The 14,312-nt window shown below is 37.7% G+C and overlaps 1 protein-coding gene across 2 annotated transcripts; it reads left to right on the forward strand.

The window, feature by feature from the left end:
- Positions 1-2,729: 2,729 nt before the first annotated feature.
- LOC115673453 (LEC14B protein) lies at positions 2,730-14,280 on the forward strand. 2 transcript variants are annotated; one of them, XM_056314990.1, is made up of 10 exons: positions 2,730-2,923; positions 5,549-6,050; positions 6,386-6,394; positions 7,599-7,676; positions 9,155-9,328; positions 10,855-10,932; positions 12,299-12,474; positions 12,995-13,153; positions 13,400-13,460; positions 13,908-14,280. In XM_056314990.1, the coding sequence occupies exons 2-10, from the start codon at positions 5,661-5,663 to the stop codon at positions 14,097-14,099; spliced, it is 1,317 nt and encodes a 438-aa protein (XP_056170965.1). In that variant the 5' UTR covers positions 2,730-2,923; positions 5,549-5,660; the 3' UTR covers positions 14,100-14,280. The 2 variants fall into 2 exon arrangements, with proteins under 2 accessions (XP_056170965.1, XP_030451489.1); XM_030595629.2 differs by having other exon boundaries at positions 2,732-2,923; positions 6,275-6,394.
- The last annotated feature ends 32 nt before the right edge of the window (positions 14,281-14,312 follow it).

Raw genomic sequence — 14,312 nt, forward strand, 5'->3', positions numbered from 1 at the left:
GAAAGAGAAAATCATTGGGGGAGCGGTCAAAATCATGGGCTCTCGCCATCTTTCCACATCGGTTTGATTAATTCTTGGCAGCTTGCGATTGCCCCCCATTCTTAAGATGACGGGGGCGCGTTTGGAGGCTTTGGGGGGAAAACAGCTAGAAATTGTGTTGAATTTGTCTTTGTTTGGTGGAGGGGAAACCCATCCATCGATGGTTGGGATTTCTTGGATCTATTGTGAAGGTGGGATTGCTTTTTTTATAAGAGGGATTAAATTTAATGGGTGCACTAAGTGGTAGGAACAGCTAAGCAGGACAAGGACATGGAACCTTGTCTCAATTTGACTTTCTAGGCCCCATCTTTACATTTCTTTTGTTTCTTTGCTTAGAATATGTTCCTTTGGGTTTGCTCCCTGCCACTCCTAGTAATTATTTTATTACCACTAGGGGCTTTGAATCGATTCAAAATTTTAATAATAATTTCCCTAACCTTTCTTGTTCAGATTATCTTGGTGTCCTCTAATTGCCAATGCCTAGTTGTCAAACTGTCCCCTACACATGGTAGTGTGAATGCAATTCTTTATTAGGACAAGATGGAGGTCACTGTTTTGACAAGTGGGTTTTGTTTAATATGGTCATTAGGGGTCATTAGGGATGAAGACGCCATCTGATTTGTTCCATACGAACGAAACATCGTCCGGGCTCATCGCAGAGTCGCTCACAGTGCCCAAAAGATATGGTGGAATATGTTATTCGTTCCTCTCGAAGAAAGTCGCGGTGTTCTTTTCATACGAAATCTATGTATTTTAATAGGGTGAGTTTAGGTATAATCAATCTCTCGAGTGATCACTGTTTTGAGAATGTGTGGCGGTCGGTCATTCTAATGCTTTGAACGGCATTATGTTGCAGTCACGTATCTTGTGTTCAAATCTGGATCTTCATCATCCACTTTTGGTTGTTTAAAAAAAAAAAAATCATCCACATTTGGTACGAGTCATTTTGCATTTTGTTAGAATCAACCCTGAAATTATGTCAACAAGAATGATGGGTGGTGCACGTAATGTTTGCAATACTGATGACAAGAACAAATTATGAAATTGTTTTCTATTCTCATTAATGGGGATTGCAAATTTATTCTCACACCCTTTGTGAAAACTATTTATTCATTTATTCATGCCATGATTTTTTAATAATTTTGCGAGAATAACCCGAACCAGTTAAGTTCCTACATTTGACCTGTGCATGTAGCACCGACTAAGAGCAATTCGAACGCAGTTAATGGGATTCGAATGCGTGACCTCCGACTATCGAACTGGACATCTCTCGACATCCCAACATATTGCATAAACTAGGGATTTGTTTTTTTCGTTATATCCTCACGATATTTATTCTCGATCTTTTTAGTATAAGCTGACTTTTTCTACCTGTCAATTAGTTCCGATTTGTTGTTTTTAACAATGAAATTTCATGTGCTAAACATTTAAAATTATGTTCGATTAATTTGACAACCTCGATCTTGAGGCTTTTAAAGTAATTTTATATTAATGATGGTTCTCTCTCTCTCTCTCTCTCTCTCTCTCTCTCTCTCTCTCTCTCTCTCTCACCTTATACACATATATGCGTGCCATTTGTGCTAAAATATACAATAGACATTAGTTTGTCTTCATTTTCGGGCCAAAAAAACAAACAGAAAATGAGTTTGTGTTTGATCTTGAGAAAATAACACAAATGACCCCTAAATTTGGCCTCTAAACTTTGGTCCAATATGTAACGTGATCCTTGAACTTTTAATTTGTTCAATGTGGTCCCTGAATTTGGCACAATGTACAATATCGTCCATGAACTTTTAATTAGTTCGATATGATCCCTGAACTATTGATAAATGTTCTATTTAGTCCTTGACTTATGTGAAAATGAAGAAAATTGAGGGACTACATTAAATGTTTATCAATAGTTCTGGGACATATTGAATAAATTAAATGTCCCCAGAAAACATTGCATATTGGGCCAAAGTTCAAGGACAATATTGCAGAAATTAAAAGTCTAAGGACAATATTGCACATTAAACTAAAATTCAAGGACTATTTGTGTTATTATCCCCTATGATCTTCTATTAAAAGGTGGCGTGGTTCCAATCTTAATTTGACACAGCCCAACATTGCTTCCTTGTGTACAAGGATGGCCCGCTTTGTTACGGAGAGAGCTCTATTCTATAGTCTTAAACAAATATCTAACTTTGATGTAACTAATTTTGTAAAATACCTTTTGTAAACATATATGTGATGTTACCTTTTCCAAAGCAGAATCGCGAGGCAGATTTTCTATGTATCAAACGGTTTGCATCTACCTAACTTTTGACTCGCGTTCTGTTCGGTCTTTAAAAAGTTAGTACGGTATTTGACGGGCTTGGACCGGAGTTTATCTACCTAAAGCGGATTTTCTCATCATTTATTTTGTTTAGACAGAAATAGATCAAAGAATCGAAATAGTTACTCAGACCTTAATAATGCAAGCTTCGTGGAGAAATTTTACGAGGCGTGAACATGGTAACGATGCAGGATTGGTAAAAGATTAAACATGACATGACCGAGTACAAGAACATACCATGAACCAAAAGAGGAAGTAAAAACCTTAGAAATTAATGCGATTAATGTTGTACACACGAAGATTACAGCATTCAACGTTGTACTAACCATATGCGATTTGCTGACACGAAATTGCCGGCCCATTGCTAGCCCACTGCACGCACGCGCGAGCGCGAGTGCAACACCAACCGCTGCGACGTTGACCGAACGAGGGGGCAGTGGAGTGGACACACGATAAGCACGCGGAAGGAAATCCGACTCGCAAGATTTTGGGAGCACGAATCCTGGAAAAAGAGCTCGGGCATTATCCATTCAGCAAGAAGGCAGAGAAGAAGACAAGCCCGTGAATCAGGTCAGTGGTTCGTTATGGATACTTGGTTACGCTGATGAATCTCCCTTACTTTCAGTTCTAGTTTTATCTTTGTCGGATAGGAGTCGGGGGCTCATGCAATATATGTCTGGTTTCTATTGATCTTGTGACGGGTGCGATGTGGTGTTGAACTTGAGACGCATTTGACTGTCATCGTGGGCACGTAGTTCGATGGAATTTGAGGGGCCTTTTCAAGCATTCTTCGGGACAACTGCGTGGAATTTGTTGCACAGGGCGCAAGCTCATCATGGTTCTTAATTGGTCGATATTCTTATGCTTGAGTTCTTGATTTTGGTCACTTAGCATAGCGGGGGAAAACAAGATTAGCTCGCGGATTACAGATGCTGTTGAGTTTAGCTGCATGTCATAAAAAAGTTCGTAACATACGGGTCAAATCGTCTTCTTGGGTGGTAACGTGACTGTCGTTTAATTGTTTGACTTTAGTTGGTTAGTTGGCAATCTAACGGCGCGAATGATAACTATTCTGTTTCTGTCCAGAACTAATTTTCTGTTCTCCGAAACAGGTCTGGAACAGAAATCCGTTTGGTAACGCAATTCCATTTTTCTATTTCTAGAATAACTTTTTGTTTCAGAAATGATTCTAGATCGAAAATCAGAAAAAAAAAAAGAGTAGATTTTCTGTTTCTGAACAAGAAATGAAAACCATTTCTAAAAGAACTTGTTTTCTCTCTTCAAAACACATCTCTTCATAAATTTGTCCCCGATTTGACCTGGTCAAACCGATTCGAACCGGTTCAGTCCGGTTTATTCCTGGCGGGAAAATAAAAAAAATTCTAAAAAAAATCAGAAAAAATAAAAAATTCAAATTTTTTTTAGAAAATCCGGAAAATTTATAAAAATCTCAAAAAAAATTTCAGAAAATCCATAAAAATTGAAATTTCCATAAAAATTCGTAAAAATGTCCAGAAAATTTTAAAAAAGTCAGATTTCAGGAAAATAGGAAATTTGGTGAACTTTTTCAAAAAAAAAATCAAAAAGTCAAAAATTTCAAAACTTCACAGAATGGCTTAAAATATCTGTGGCCACCCACTTTGAGTGAAATTTTAAATTTTTGAAGTGCCCAGAAAAAAAATCAAAAAGTAAAAAATTTCAAAACTTCAAAGAATGGCTTAGAATACCTGTGGCACCCACTTTGAGTGAAATTTAAAATTTTCAAAGTAACCAGAAAAAAAATCAAAAAATAAAAAATTTCAAAACTTCACAGAATGGCTTAGAATACCTGTGGTCACCCACTTTGAGTGAAATTTAAATTTTTTGAGGTGACCAAAAAAAAAATCAAAAAATAAAAAAATAAAAAATTTCAAAACTTCACAGAATGGCTTAGAATACTTGTGGCCACCCACTTTGAGTGAAATTTAAATTTTTTCAGGTGCCCAAAAAAATAAAAAAATAAAAAAATTCAAAACTTCACAAAATGGATTAGAATATCTGTGGCCACCCACTTTGAGTGAAATTTACATTTTTTGAGTTGCCCAAAAAAATCAAAAATTTCAAAACTTCACAGAATGGCTTAGAATATCCGTGGCCACCCACTTTGAGTGAAATTTAAATTTTTTGAGATGCCCAAAAGAATAAAAAAATAAAAAATTTCAAAACTTCACAAAATGGATTAGAATATCTGTGGCCACCCACTTTGAGTGAAATTTAAATTTTTTGAGTTGCCCAAAAAAATCAAAAGTTTCAAAACTTCATAGAATGGCTTAGAATACTTGTGGCCACCCACTTTGAGTGAAATTTAAATTTTTGAGATGCCCAAAAAAATAAAAAAATAAAAAATTTCAAAACTTCACAAAATGGATTAGAATATCTGTGGCCACCCACTTTGAGTGAAATTTAAATTTTTTGAGTTGCCCAAAAAAATCAAAAAATCAAAAATTTCAAAACTTCATAGAACGGCTTAGAATATCTGTAGCCATCCACTGTGCCCAAAAATTTAAATTTTTGGGCACCATTCCGTGAAGTTTTGAAATTTTTTATTTTTTGATTTTTTTGGACACCTCAAAAAAAATGAAATTTCAGTCAAAGTGGGTGACCACAGGTATTCTAAGTCATTCTGTGAAGTTTTGAAATTTTTTATTTTTTGATTTTTTGATGTTTTAAAAAAAAATTAAAAAAATTTCCCATTTTCTCGAAATCTGACTATTTTTTATTTTCTGGAAATTTTTATGAATTTTTCTGGAAATTTTCAATTTTTATGGATTTTCTGAATTTTTTTTGAGTTTTTTAGGAATTTTCCGGATTTTCTAATTTTTTATTCCATTTCTAAAAAAATGGATTTCTGTTCCGGGAAATAGAAATTTGTGTTGTTATCAAACGGGTTTCTGTTTCAGGAAATAGAAATTTTATGCTGTTATCAAACGTGTTTCTGTTTTAGAAATAGAAATTTTTGGTCGTTATCAAACGAGTTTTTTTTCTCAGAAACTCATCCTGAAAATAGATATAGAATTTCAGGAATTCTTTCTGGAACAGAATAGTTGTCATTCGCGCCCTAAGTGTTTATGCTTTGTGAAAGCGGAGTCATACGTTTTCCCCCATCTTTTGTGTACTCTCTACTAGTTTTTAAAAAGAAAAGAACTGGTTTAGCAGGATTGGTGGCAGGATTACAGTTTACTGGGACGTGGATCAAGAAAGATGTCGCTGTTCATTCTATCGCCACGAGCGGTTTAAGTACAGCAATGCATTTTGCTGCCGGTTGGCAATGTATGCAATGAGCAGACTAGAGATTGAACCTGAGTCGTGTGAGGAAGAGGAGAGCTTGCATGAGGTTGGTAACAGCCAAGGACCAAATGAGTTGCCGATATGTTTGGATCATGAGATAGCGCATTTGACAAATCTGAAGTCGAGGCCCCACGAACATTTGATCCGAGATTTCCATGGGAGGCGGGCTCTGCCTGTGTCCCCTGTTAAGATGCTGGCAGGTCGAGAGTCTAATTATTCAGGAAGGGGGAGGTTCTCTTCTGCTGATTGCTGTCACATGCTGAGCAGATACGTGCCTGTTAGTGGTCCTGTGCCCGTGGATCAGATGACTAGTCCGGCTTATGTTTCGCAGTTTTCAGCCGATGGTTCTCTATTTGTTGCTGGCTTTCAGGTACACGTTACTGGAATGTGAATAGGTTTCACGGATATTGTATTGTACTAGAGTGTTCATGCTTCAATATTTTACCACTTTCTGTGGTCACAGAAACTGAGCCTAAGAGACGTCTCATATGTCAGTTTTTTTTGGTATATCCTCTGATCTAAAGCTGTATGGTGTAAGATGTATCGATGTAGTAAATGTGATTTCTAACTCTACTTTTCCAAGTACTTCTGCAGGGTAGCCACATTAGGATTTATAATGTTGATAAAGGATGGAAATTTCAGAAGAACATTCTTGCCAAGAGTTTACGGTGGACAATCACTGATACATCTCTTTCTCCTGACCAGCGTTACCTTGTGAGTTCATGTAGCTCCTGCAAGGAACTAAATGTTTATCTCCTGAAGTTTTTGTACTTTCAAGTCATAGAACATCTCGGCGTACTCAGTCTCAAGAAACTAGGTATGACATATTGACGTTGCTAGCATCTGTTGCTCACTTTACATGCAGCATGCATGATAAGTTTTGTTATGCCAAAATATCATACTCGTATGTAGTAAAATTTGATAGACACACACATATAGTAAATGTTTTTTTCCCCTGAAAAGTGTTATGCTCGTTACTCATAATACAATTTGACTTTTGGGGTATTAAGGCCGTCTCTGGCCCCTGGTGTCGGTGAGTCAGAAACTATTCGAGATGACACTTCTTTTATGATTTACAATGTATCAGAAATAATCTGAATATCAATTCAGGTTCTTAGAGTTACTAATGAGGTTATGAATGCTGAAAAACCAACATACTCTTCTGTATGTGAGAGATATTTCAAGTCCTGCTTCTGGACTGTGCATTTCTCTTTTATGTGGATACAATTGTCTTTAGCTTTAATTTATCGTCAGGCATTCTTATAGGAATGTACATCTAAAGCTACAGTTTCATCTCATGCTCAGCCTTTTGCTTTCCATCGTTCAGGAAATTGCTAGTGCTATTCAGATAGTTTTTTCATGTAATTGGCCGTTGGCTCTTGATAAGGTCTAGAATTGTCAGCTAGGAGCTAGGATAATTATACATACCAGAAGTTATTTCATAGTAATGCAAGGCCTCTTTCACTTGATTGATGAGTAGCAGATTCTCAAAGTCAAGTTGCTCATTTGTGATACCGTATTAGATTGGACTTCTGTTTTTACTGTGAATGTGGCTTCTATGATGTTAGAGTATTTTTGACGTCAATAGGGGAGATGAGAAAAAGATTAGATGCTTACAAGGGGAATGGAATTCAGTGTTTGCTGTACATAAGGATTTCTACAGTGGTCCCATGCCAGGAAGAATTTCTATGAGCATCAAGAGAGTTGATTTCGCTGGATTAATTCAAGCATTTAGTTATGGCTTTCTATGTTATTACTCACATTTTTTAGCATTGTCTTTCTGCGGTTTGAAGCTTTCTTGTTTCTTAATTTACCAATTCTACCATCAGTTGAACATAGATGTATTATATCTCTTGAATAACACTTGCTTGCTTACTTAGCAAAAAAAAGATATATCATATTTCTCTCTAACTTGCAGGTGTATGCCAGTATGTCACCCATAGTCCATATTGTTGTTGTCAGATCGGCTGCTATGGATTCTCTTGCAAAAGTAACGGTATAAAGAATACTAACTTCAGAAATTTTTTTTATTTTGTAGGAGCAATATGTCAACTTTGACACATTGGCCTACCATGACAATTTTCTGATCATTCTTAAGCATATATGTTCATATTGCTTATATTCACGTGCAATCTTACAAGGATGGTTTGCTCTCACTAAAATCCAACATGGTTGAGTTGGGTTTCTCCTCTTGGTAGTCAAAACAGCGCCCTAAAATTCTGGATAACTGAAATAGCCTGAAGCAAGAATTTTGGTTCTCTTTATCCAGTAACTTTCTCAGCTCAACTTTTGTTGGATGTTCAGCATGTTTTGACTCGGGAGTTTAAAAGCCCTCAGAACTCAATCCAAGCAACATTGCAGGGTCTCTGTGCCTCCCCCTTGTGGATGCACAGTATTTAATTTTGCGTAGTTCTCGATTAGTTCCCATCTAGAGTTTCTGCCTGAGAAAATATGACCAGATTCATGATGTCTCAATCATCTTTTGGCTGCATCAGGTGGTTGTTCCTAAGTCAGCCGGTTGGGGTAACCAAGAGGTTTGTGAGTGTATTTGAGGGTCTCCGGTGAATAGATCCAAGTACCCCTGCTCTTAGCATTTGAATTTTTTCCTGGAACCTGACTCCACCAGGCTTTGGTTGGCTTGAAATATCGGAAATTCTTGTACTTCTGTAATTTCTTCTTTGTATGCTGTAAAATGGGTCTGCTGTGCTTGTCAAAGCTCGTGCCTGAAAAACAGTTCCTATTCCTCCCATTCAATCATCAAGCTATCAGTAATAAGATTTTCAAACTTCTCACCTGATTTTTATTTCGTTCCTGCAGCAATTTTCTAACAAAACATCTTCCAGTAAATTTGGCAGAGGAAACTATACCATTACTACCTTTAGTTACTCGTGGAACCTGTGTCCTTTGCACACTTTTTGAAGCATTTAAAACGAAAAATTTATCAGCTATATGATCATATCTGCATCATTTTGATAGTTTTTCCCATTTTCTTCACTGGCCAATTGTCTGTCTTCACTAAGCTGGACAAGAACTACTTAATGTACTATTATGAGCTACTACAATTTTGGTAATAGATGGCATGAGCATGCTTTTTGTGCATATGAAAGTCTTGACATTGAGATTTTTGAATCTTATGTTGATGTCGGTTAATGCATTCCTATGGAGTTCTGATTTTTCTGACTATCCTTACAATTATGGATCAAAACTCTTGAAAGAAACATTCAAGAAAAAATAGACAAAATTATGCAAGAGGTTCCTTCTATCTAGTCCAACATTGACGAAATAAACAATTGCCTCAAGATTTTCATTTTAAGCAAAATGCTGGATCAATAGGCTTCCTGGCTCAGAGAAATTGTGCACATGTTTTTTAGGAATTCGCCATCTTGGCTCCATGTTGATTTTCTTTCAGAATATGTTTGCTTGGCATTCTTGAGTGGAGGTTATATGACTTCATTCCTGTTCTAATATCTTCAGGACATCCATGAGGGTTTGGATTTTTCTGCTGATAGTGGACCATATTCTTTTGGAATCTTCTCTGTTAAATTTTCTACCGATGGACGAGAACTTGTTGCTGGAAGCAGTGATGATTCAATATATGTCTATGATCTTGTGGCAAATAAGCTTTCCCTCAGAATTCCAGCACATGAGGTAAAACTTTGGTAGTTTTTGTGCTTTTTTGGATTTGTTTCTCATATGCTTCTTGCTAACTACTCGGAACTTTAAAGATTGGTGCTCAGCGTTCCAGCAGAGTAGCTTTTATTCTTTTGCAAATGTAGTTCTAATTAATTTTGGCTTTGAATGGATCTCTATCTGCCAGAGTAAATTCTTTCTTTTGGAGATATAATAGCCCTTAACAGTAATTGGTGATTTCCTGAACAATATGCCATGGTTTGGGACTCTCGGTAACCGTCCTTGAATTATGATTCCAAACCTCTCTTGGCAGTTGATATGGCAGATCTCTTCATGCAAAAGTCGATACATATCTTTGGAAGTATAACAACCATTAAAAGTAATTGATTAATGTCCCTGCAATATGCGGTGATTTAAATTCTTGCCAATTGGCTTTGCGATTCTGAACCCTCCCTGGGCAGCTGATATGTCGAGTTCTTGATCTCAGAAAAGATGAACATATGGGCCAAGAATTTTTTTCCCACTTCATTTTAGAGTTAGTCTTGTACAACTGGTTTTATTGAAAATTACCACCTGACAATGTTTGTTGGCCGCTACCATTAAATTAGGTTTCAACTTTCCCTGTGGCTCTCTCCTTTCCTTTTTCCTTTATCTTGGAAACCCCAGAAGTCTATTATTGATTCAAGGCGTCAGTCTTCGAGTGTAGTGGTTTTGCACGTTGCAAGCATCTGGTATTGGTGAAAATGAGTGAATTGCGAGAAAGGATTTGTTATCTAGATTACTCATCTTGATTTTCCACCCATGCTCCTGCGAGTTCATTATGCGAAAATTGGAGATTCTACATTCTTTTCTCAGGTTGTCTGACAGAATGATTTTTCAAATGAAAAGGCTGCTTGATGAAATTTGCGGGTTTTGTTCTTCTTTCCCTTTCCTCTTATTGTTGCGAGAAGAAAAGTTGAGATGAGCGAACTCTTGATGTTGAAACAGTTATATAGTGGTCAAGGTGGATTTAAATTGTCGTCATCTCTCTTGTATTTATCCTTTTAAGGTTGGAAAAGGAATGAGGGCCTTCTCTGTCAGAATTTTTGCTCCTTTTGCATCTTTAGCTGAGGATGTGTATGCACATCAACATGCAAGTGCCATAGTTTTAAGATTATAAGGGATAAAAAATTGCTTGTGCACTTTGTATTGTGGATTTAGTGTGCATTGAGTGCCTAATTTACACGCAGTTAATATGTTTTCTTCGCCAATCTATGCACATAGTTACCTTCAGAAAACCTTATACTCTGTAGTATCTCATAAGTTCAAATGAGATGAGTGCATTTTGATTAGCACCTATCTATTTGCAGAGTCGGTGAGTCTTTACCTTCAGGTCCCTTCCTCTGGTTGCACCTAATCATTATTTTATGCAAGTATTTTCGCCTACTTCATGCATCTATTCTCATCTCCATTGCTGAATGAGAACAGTTCTACTTTATCAAATTCTGCTGGAAAAACAGAACTCAACAAGTTTTTAGAACCTGATTTCGTCTTCTAAATTGCAGTCTGATGTGAACACAGTTTGCTTTGCCGATGGAAGTGGTCATATGATTTATTCTGGGAGTGATGATACATACTGCAAGGTACTTAAGCTCAGTATCCCTAGTGCTCTTTTGATTACTTTTTTTTTTTTTTGTAAAGATTTTGTTTTTTTAAACTTTTGTAAAGTATACGGACATGATGCACGTTCAACACATTGTAATATGGGTGATAGTCCAGTCGTTACAGAAGCAATTTCCGTCACTTCTCTGAATTGTGTTTCATAGACACTTCCCTTGTAATTGGTGTTTGCATCCACTTTCTTAACCGATTTTGCACCCAATGCAAAAAAATGTGGTCATGTACAATTGATATCATTCATAAGGCAGTGGTGGAAAAGGCTTGTTCATCTTTATTGTTTGTATCATCCCATTTTCGATATTCTTATGGTCTTGTAAATAACCGAGCACATTGTGCAAATTTATGAACACTTGCATAGCGAGAACTTGCAACTGCAAACTGTATTATCATAAGTATCACAACTACCTAACTGTGAAAAAAATAAAAGCGGGCTCACCCTGTCAACTGGACATTGTGTAGGATGCATGTCCAGTCTTCAGAGCTTTGACAAGCCAAGATTCCCTTTATTTCTGATTGATGTTACAACTAGGTAAGTCTTTGCATTTTTTACTATTGATGGACTGGTGAGAAACGATGAAACATGTGATTATGGTACTGTTCACTCACTTCTTACAATTTGATGTTGGCCTATTCTATCTCCGTTCTCAATGATGAAATTCGTCAGTCAAACGATTAAGTAGCATTCATTTGGCAATTAGATAAAGAGACCATAAAAAATACTTAGCCCAATAGATTTTCAATATCACATTTCTTTTTCTGTTGATTTTGATCGTGGCTATTATCGGATTCTCCTGACATGCGGTTCAATTGAATTGTGGTTTGAAGCTCTGGTAGTAGTAATTAATCATAATCATCATCTTAATACTGTGTTTTCCACTCTCAGAAGGTATTTTCTTTTCTTCAGTGCAACATGACTCAGTCTAATTTTGTCTAAAATTACAACCATCTGTCCCCGTCACTAGATGATGTATTCTAGGCCTAGATTTTTTAGCATTTTCGAATGGAAGTAAGTGGAAGCCATTGTTTAGTTATAAGAGCTGTTTCGCTTTTTTTTACCTTCCCAAGCTGCTCCTTCAAACGATATATTGATACAGCTATGGTGTTGTCTCATCTGCGAAAGTATCTGCCCAGGAAAACCTTGATATGCTGCTAATTCATCCTTCGGGAAATGCCTGTGAGCACGGCACAATAGTCTTAACTCGCTATTATGTTGCTACCCTATTTGTCATAATTCAATGTTAATGAAATAGAGGAATTGGGATTTATGAGTTCGGAGGAGAACTGAAGCAAGCTGGAACCTGTCGAGAAATGACATGACTATTTTTGTAGGTGTGGGATAGACGTTGCCTGAGTGCCAGAAATAAACCTGCAGGAGTTCTAATGGGACACCTTGAAGGCATTACGTTCATTGACAGCCGTGGTGATGGTCGTTATTTCATATCAAATGGCAAAGATCAGACGATCAAACTTTGGGATATCGGGAAAATGGGCTCTGATATCACTTGGTTAGTGTGCTCAAGTTCCACATGCTTCCGAGAATTTGGTTTCAACATCAGTTTACCTAAGCAACAATGCCTGCTTTCAGTTTTTTTTTATTAAGGGTTTATGTTAACGGGTGCCTCTAGTGCCCTAGAGGCACTGGTTAAGCATACCTAATGAGGAAAGGTTCCACTTCCACGACATTGATTACATCTGATCCTCAGAAAAATCAGTACCTTGAAAATCAAGAGATTACCTTATTTGCGTACTTTAAAAATCGAATCTGAGTGAACAATTTATGTTGATGCGAATTGTTGCAATGCAATAGATGAGCGTGAAAATGATGAGCAGATGGGAAGCATTAGAACTTAAGAAGTTGGAGACGCATATTGATGTATGATGTACAGATAAAATGACCGCATGAGTTCTTTGTTGACTCTTTTGCATCAATCCTCTTTCATTTGGCTTGCTCACATCTCTTTGCTGCCGGAGATGGCGGAAGAGAGCGCGAGTTTTAACGCTTTTACTCTGGTTGATTTGGTGCAGCCGTCCAGGTTTTAGAAATCATGAATGGGACTACAGATGGATGGACTACCCACTCCAGAATAGGCATTTGAAACACCCATTTGATCGGTCAGTGGCAACATATAGAGGCCATTCGGTGTTGCTCACTCTTATTCGGTGCTACTTCTCCCCAGCACATAGGTAAGACTGGAAACAAACATTAATTGAAAATTTTAAGTAAGTGGTAATGTTTGATCGGGTGAGTCTTTTAGCTGCCTGCTCGACAGAGTGAGAAACAAATTAAATCTGTACACGAGTATGTAGCGGCCAAGTTTGATCCACGCCAAGCTCCTAATGAGCTCGAATGCTGATTTAGTTTCCAGTCGACGTGGGCGAGTCCTTTTACTAAAGACTGACCAGTTAATTCCATGAATTGATTGTGTGCAGCACCGGTCAAAAGTATATCTACACTGGATCCCATGATTCTCACGTTTATATCTACGATGTGGTGCGTAATTCTTTTCGCACCATGTCGTTCTGCTGCAGAATCATGTTAGTTGTCGTCCTGTTTGGACATCAACATGGAGATGCCAAATATAGGATGGCTTGGAATCTAAATCCTATTGACCTATGCCGGTCGCTCGAAATTATGCCGGAAAAACTTTTTATGCTCTTACGCACAACAAGAGCGGGTACTTTCTCTTCCTTGTTGGCTAGTCAGAAAGAGCGGAAAATTCTCCGACTGAGTATATGCGCTGCTCCTTCAACGTTCAGCATGAGGATCAAGAGATCCAGTGAGATACATTCTCAGCATAATCGAATCGTTATGTAGCATCCCTTGTCAAATGCATTCAAGACGCATATCCGTATATTTGCATACATGTTCTGTCCCCGGCATAGGTATCAACTAGGGAAGGATTTTTCGGGTTTTTTTCATTGAATTTGCTTTGAATAGGTGACCGGAGCTCGAGTTGCAGCCCTCGAGCACCATCGATCGACGGTCCGAGACTGCAGTTGGCACCCGGACTACCCGACGATTGTGAGCTCTTCTTGGGATGGGGATATCGTGAAATGGGAATTCCCCGCGAACGGAGAAATTGAGATCCCGGTGACGAAGAAGAGGATCCGGAGGTGGCATTTCTATTGAAAGGCCGCCCGCGGCTTTTCACTCGACGACGATTAGCCGGGTAAATGAATCCTTCGTATGGTCCCAATAATTTCCTTCTCATGTACAGATAAAGGTGTATCATTCAAGCTACAGACCCCATGACCATATGTGATTCATGAATTTCGCTGTACATAATCGACCTCTCGAGTATAATTGTGATCCATCGTTGCTTGTTACAAGCTTCCATTCCGT

Source organism: Syzygium oleosum, unplaced genomic scaffold (genome assembly GCF_021117445.2).
Source record: "Syzygium oleosum isolate NSW1041296 unplaced genomic scaffold, Sole_v2.1 Sole_v2.09, whole genome shotgun sequence".
Classification (NCBI taxonomy): Eukaryota; Viridiplantae; Streptophyta; class Magnoliopsida; order Myrtales; family Myrtaceae; genus Syzygium; species Syzygium oleosum.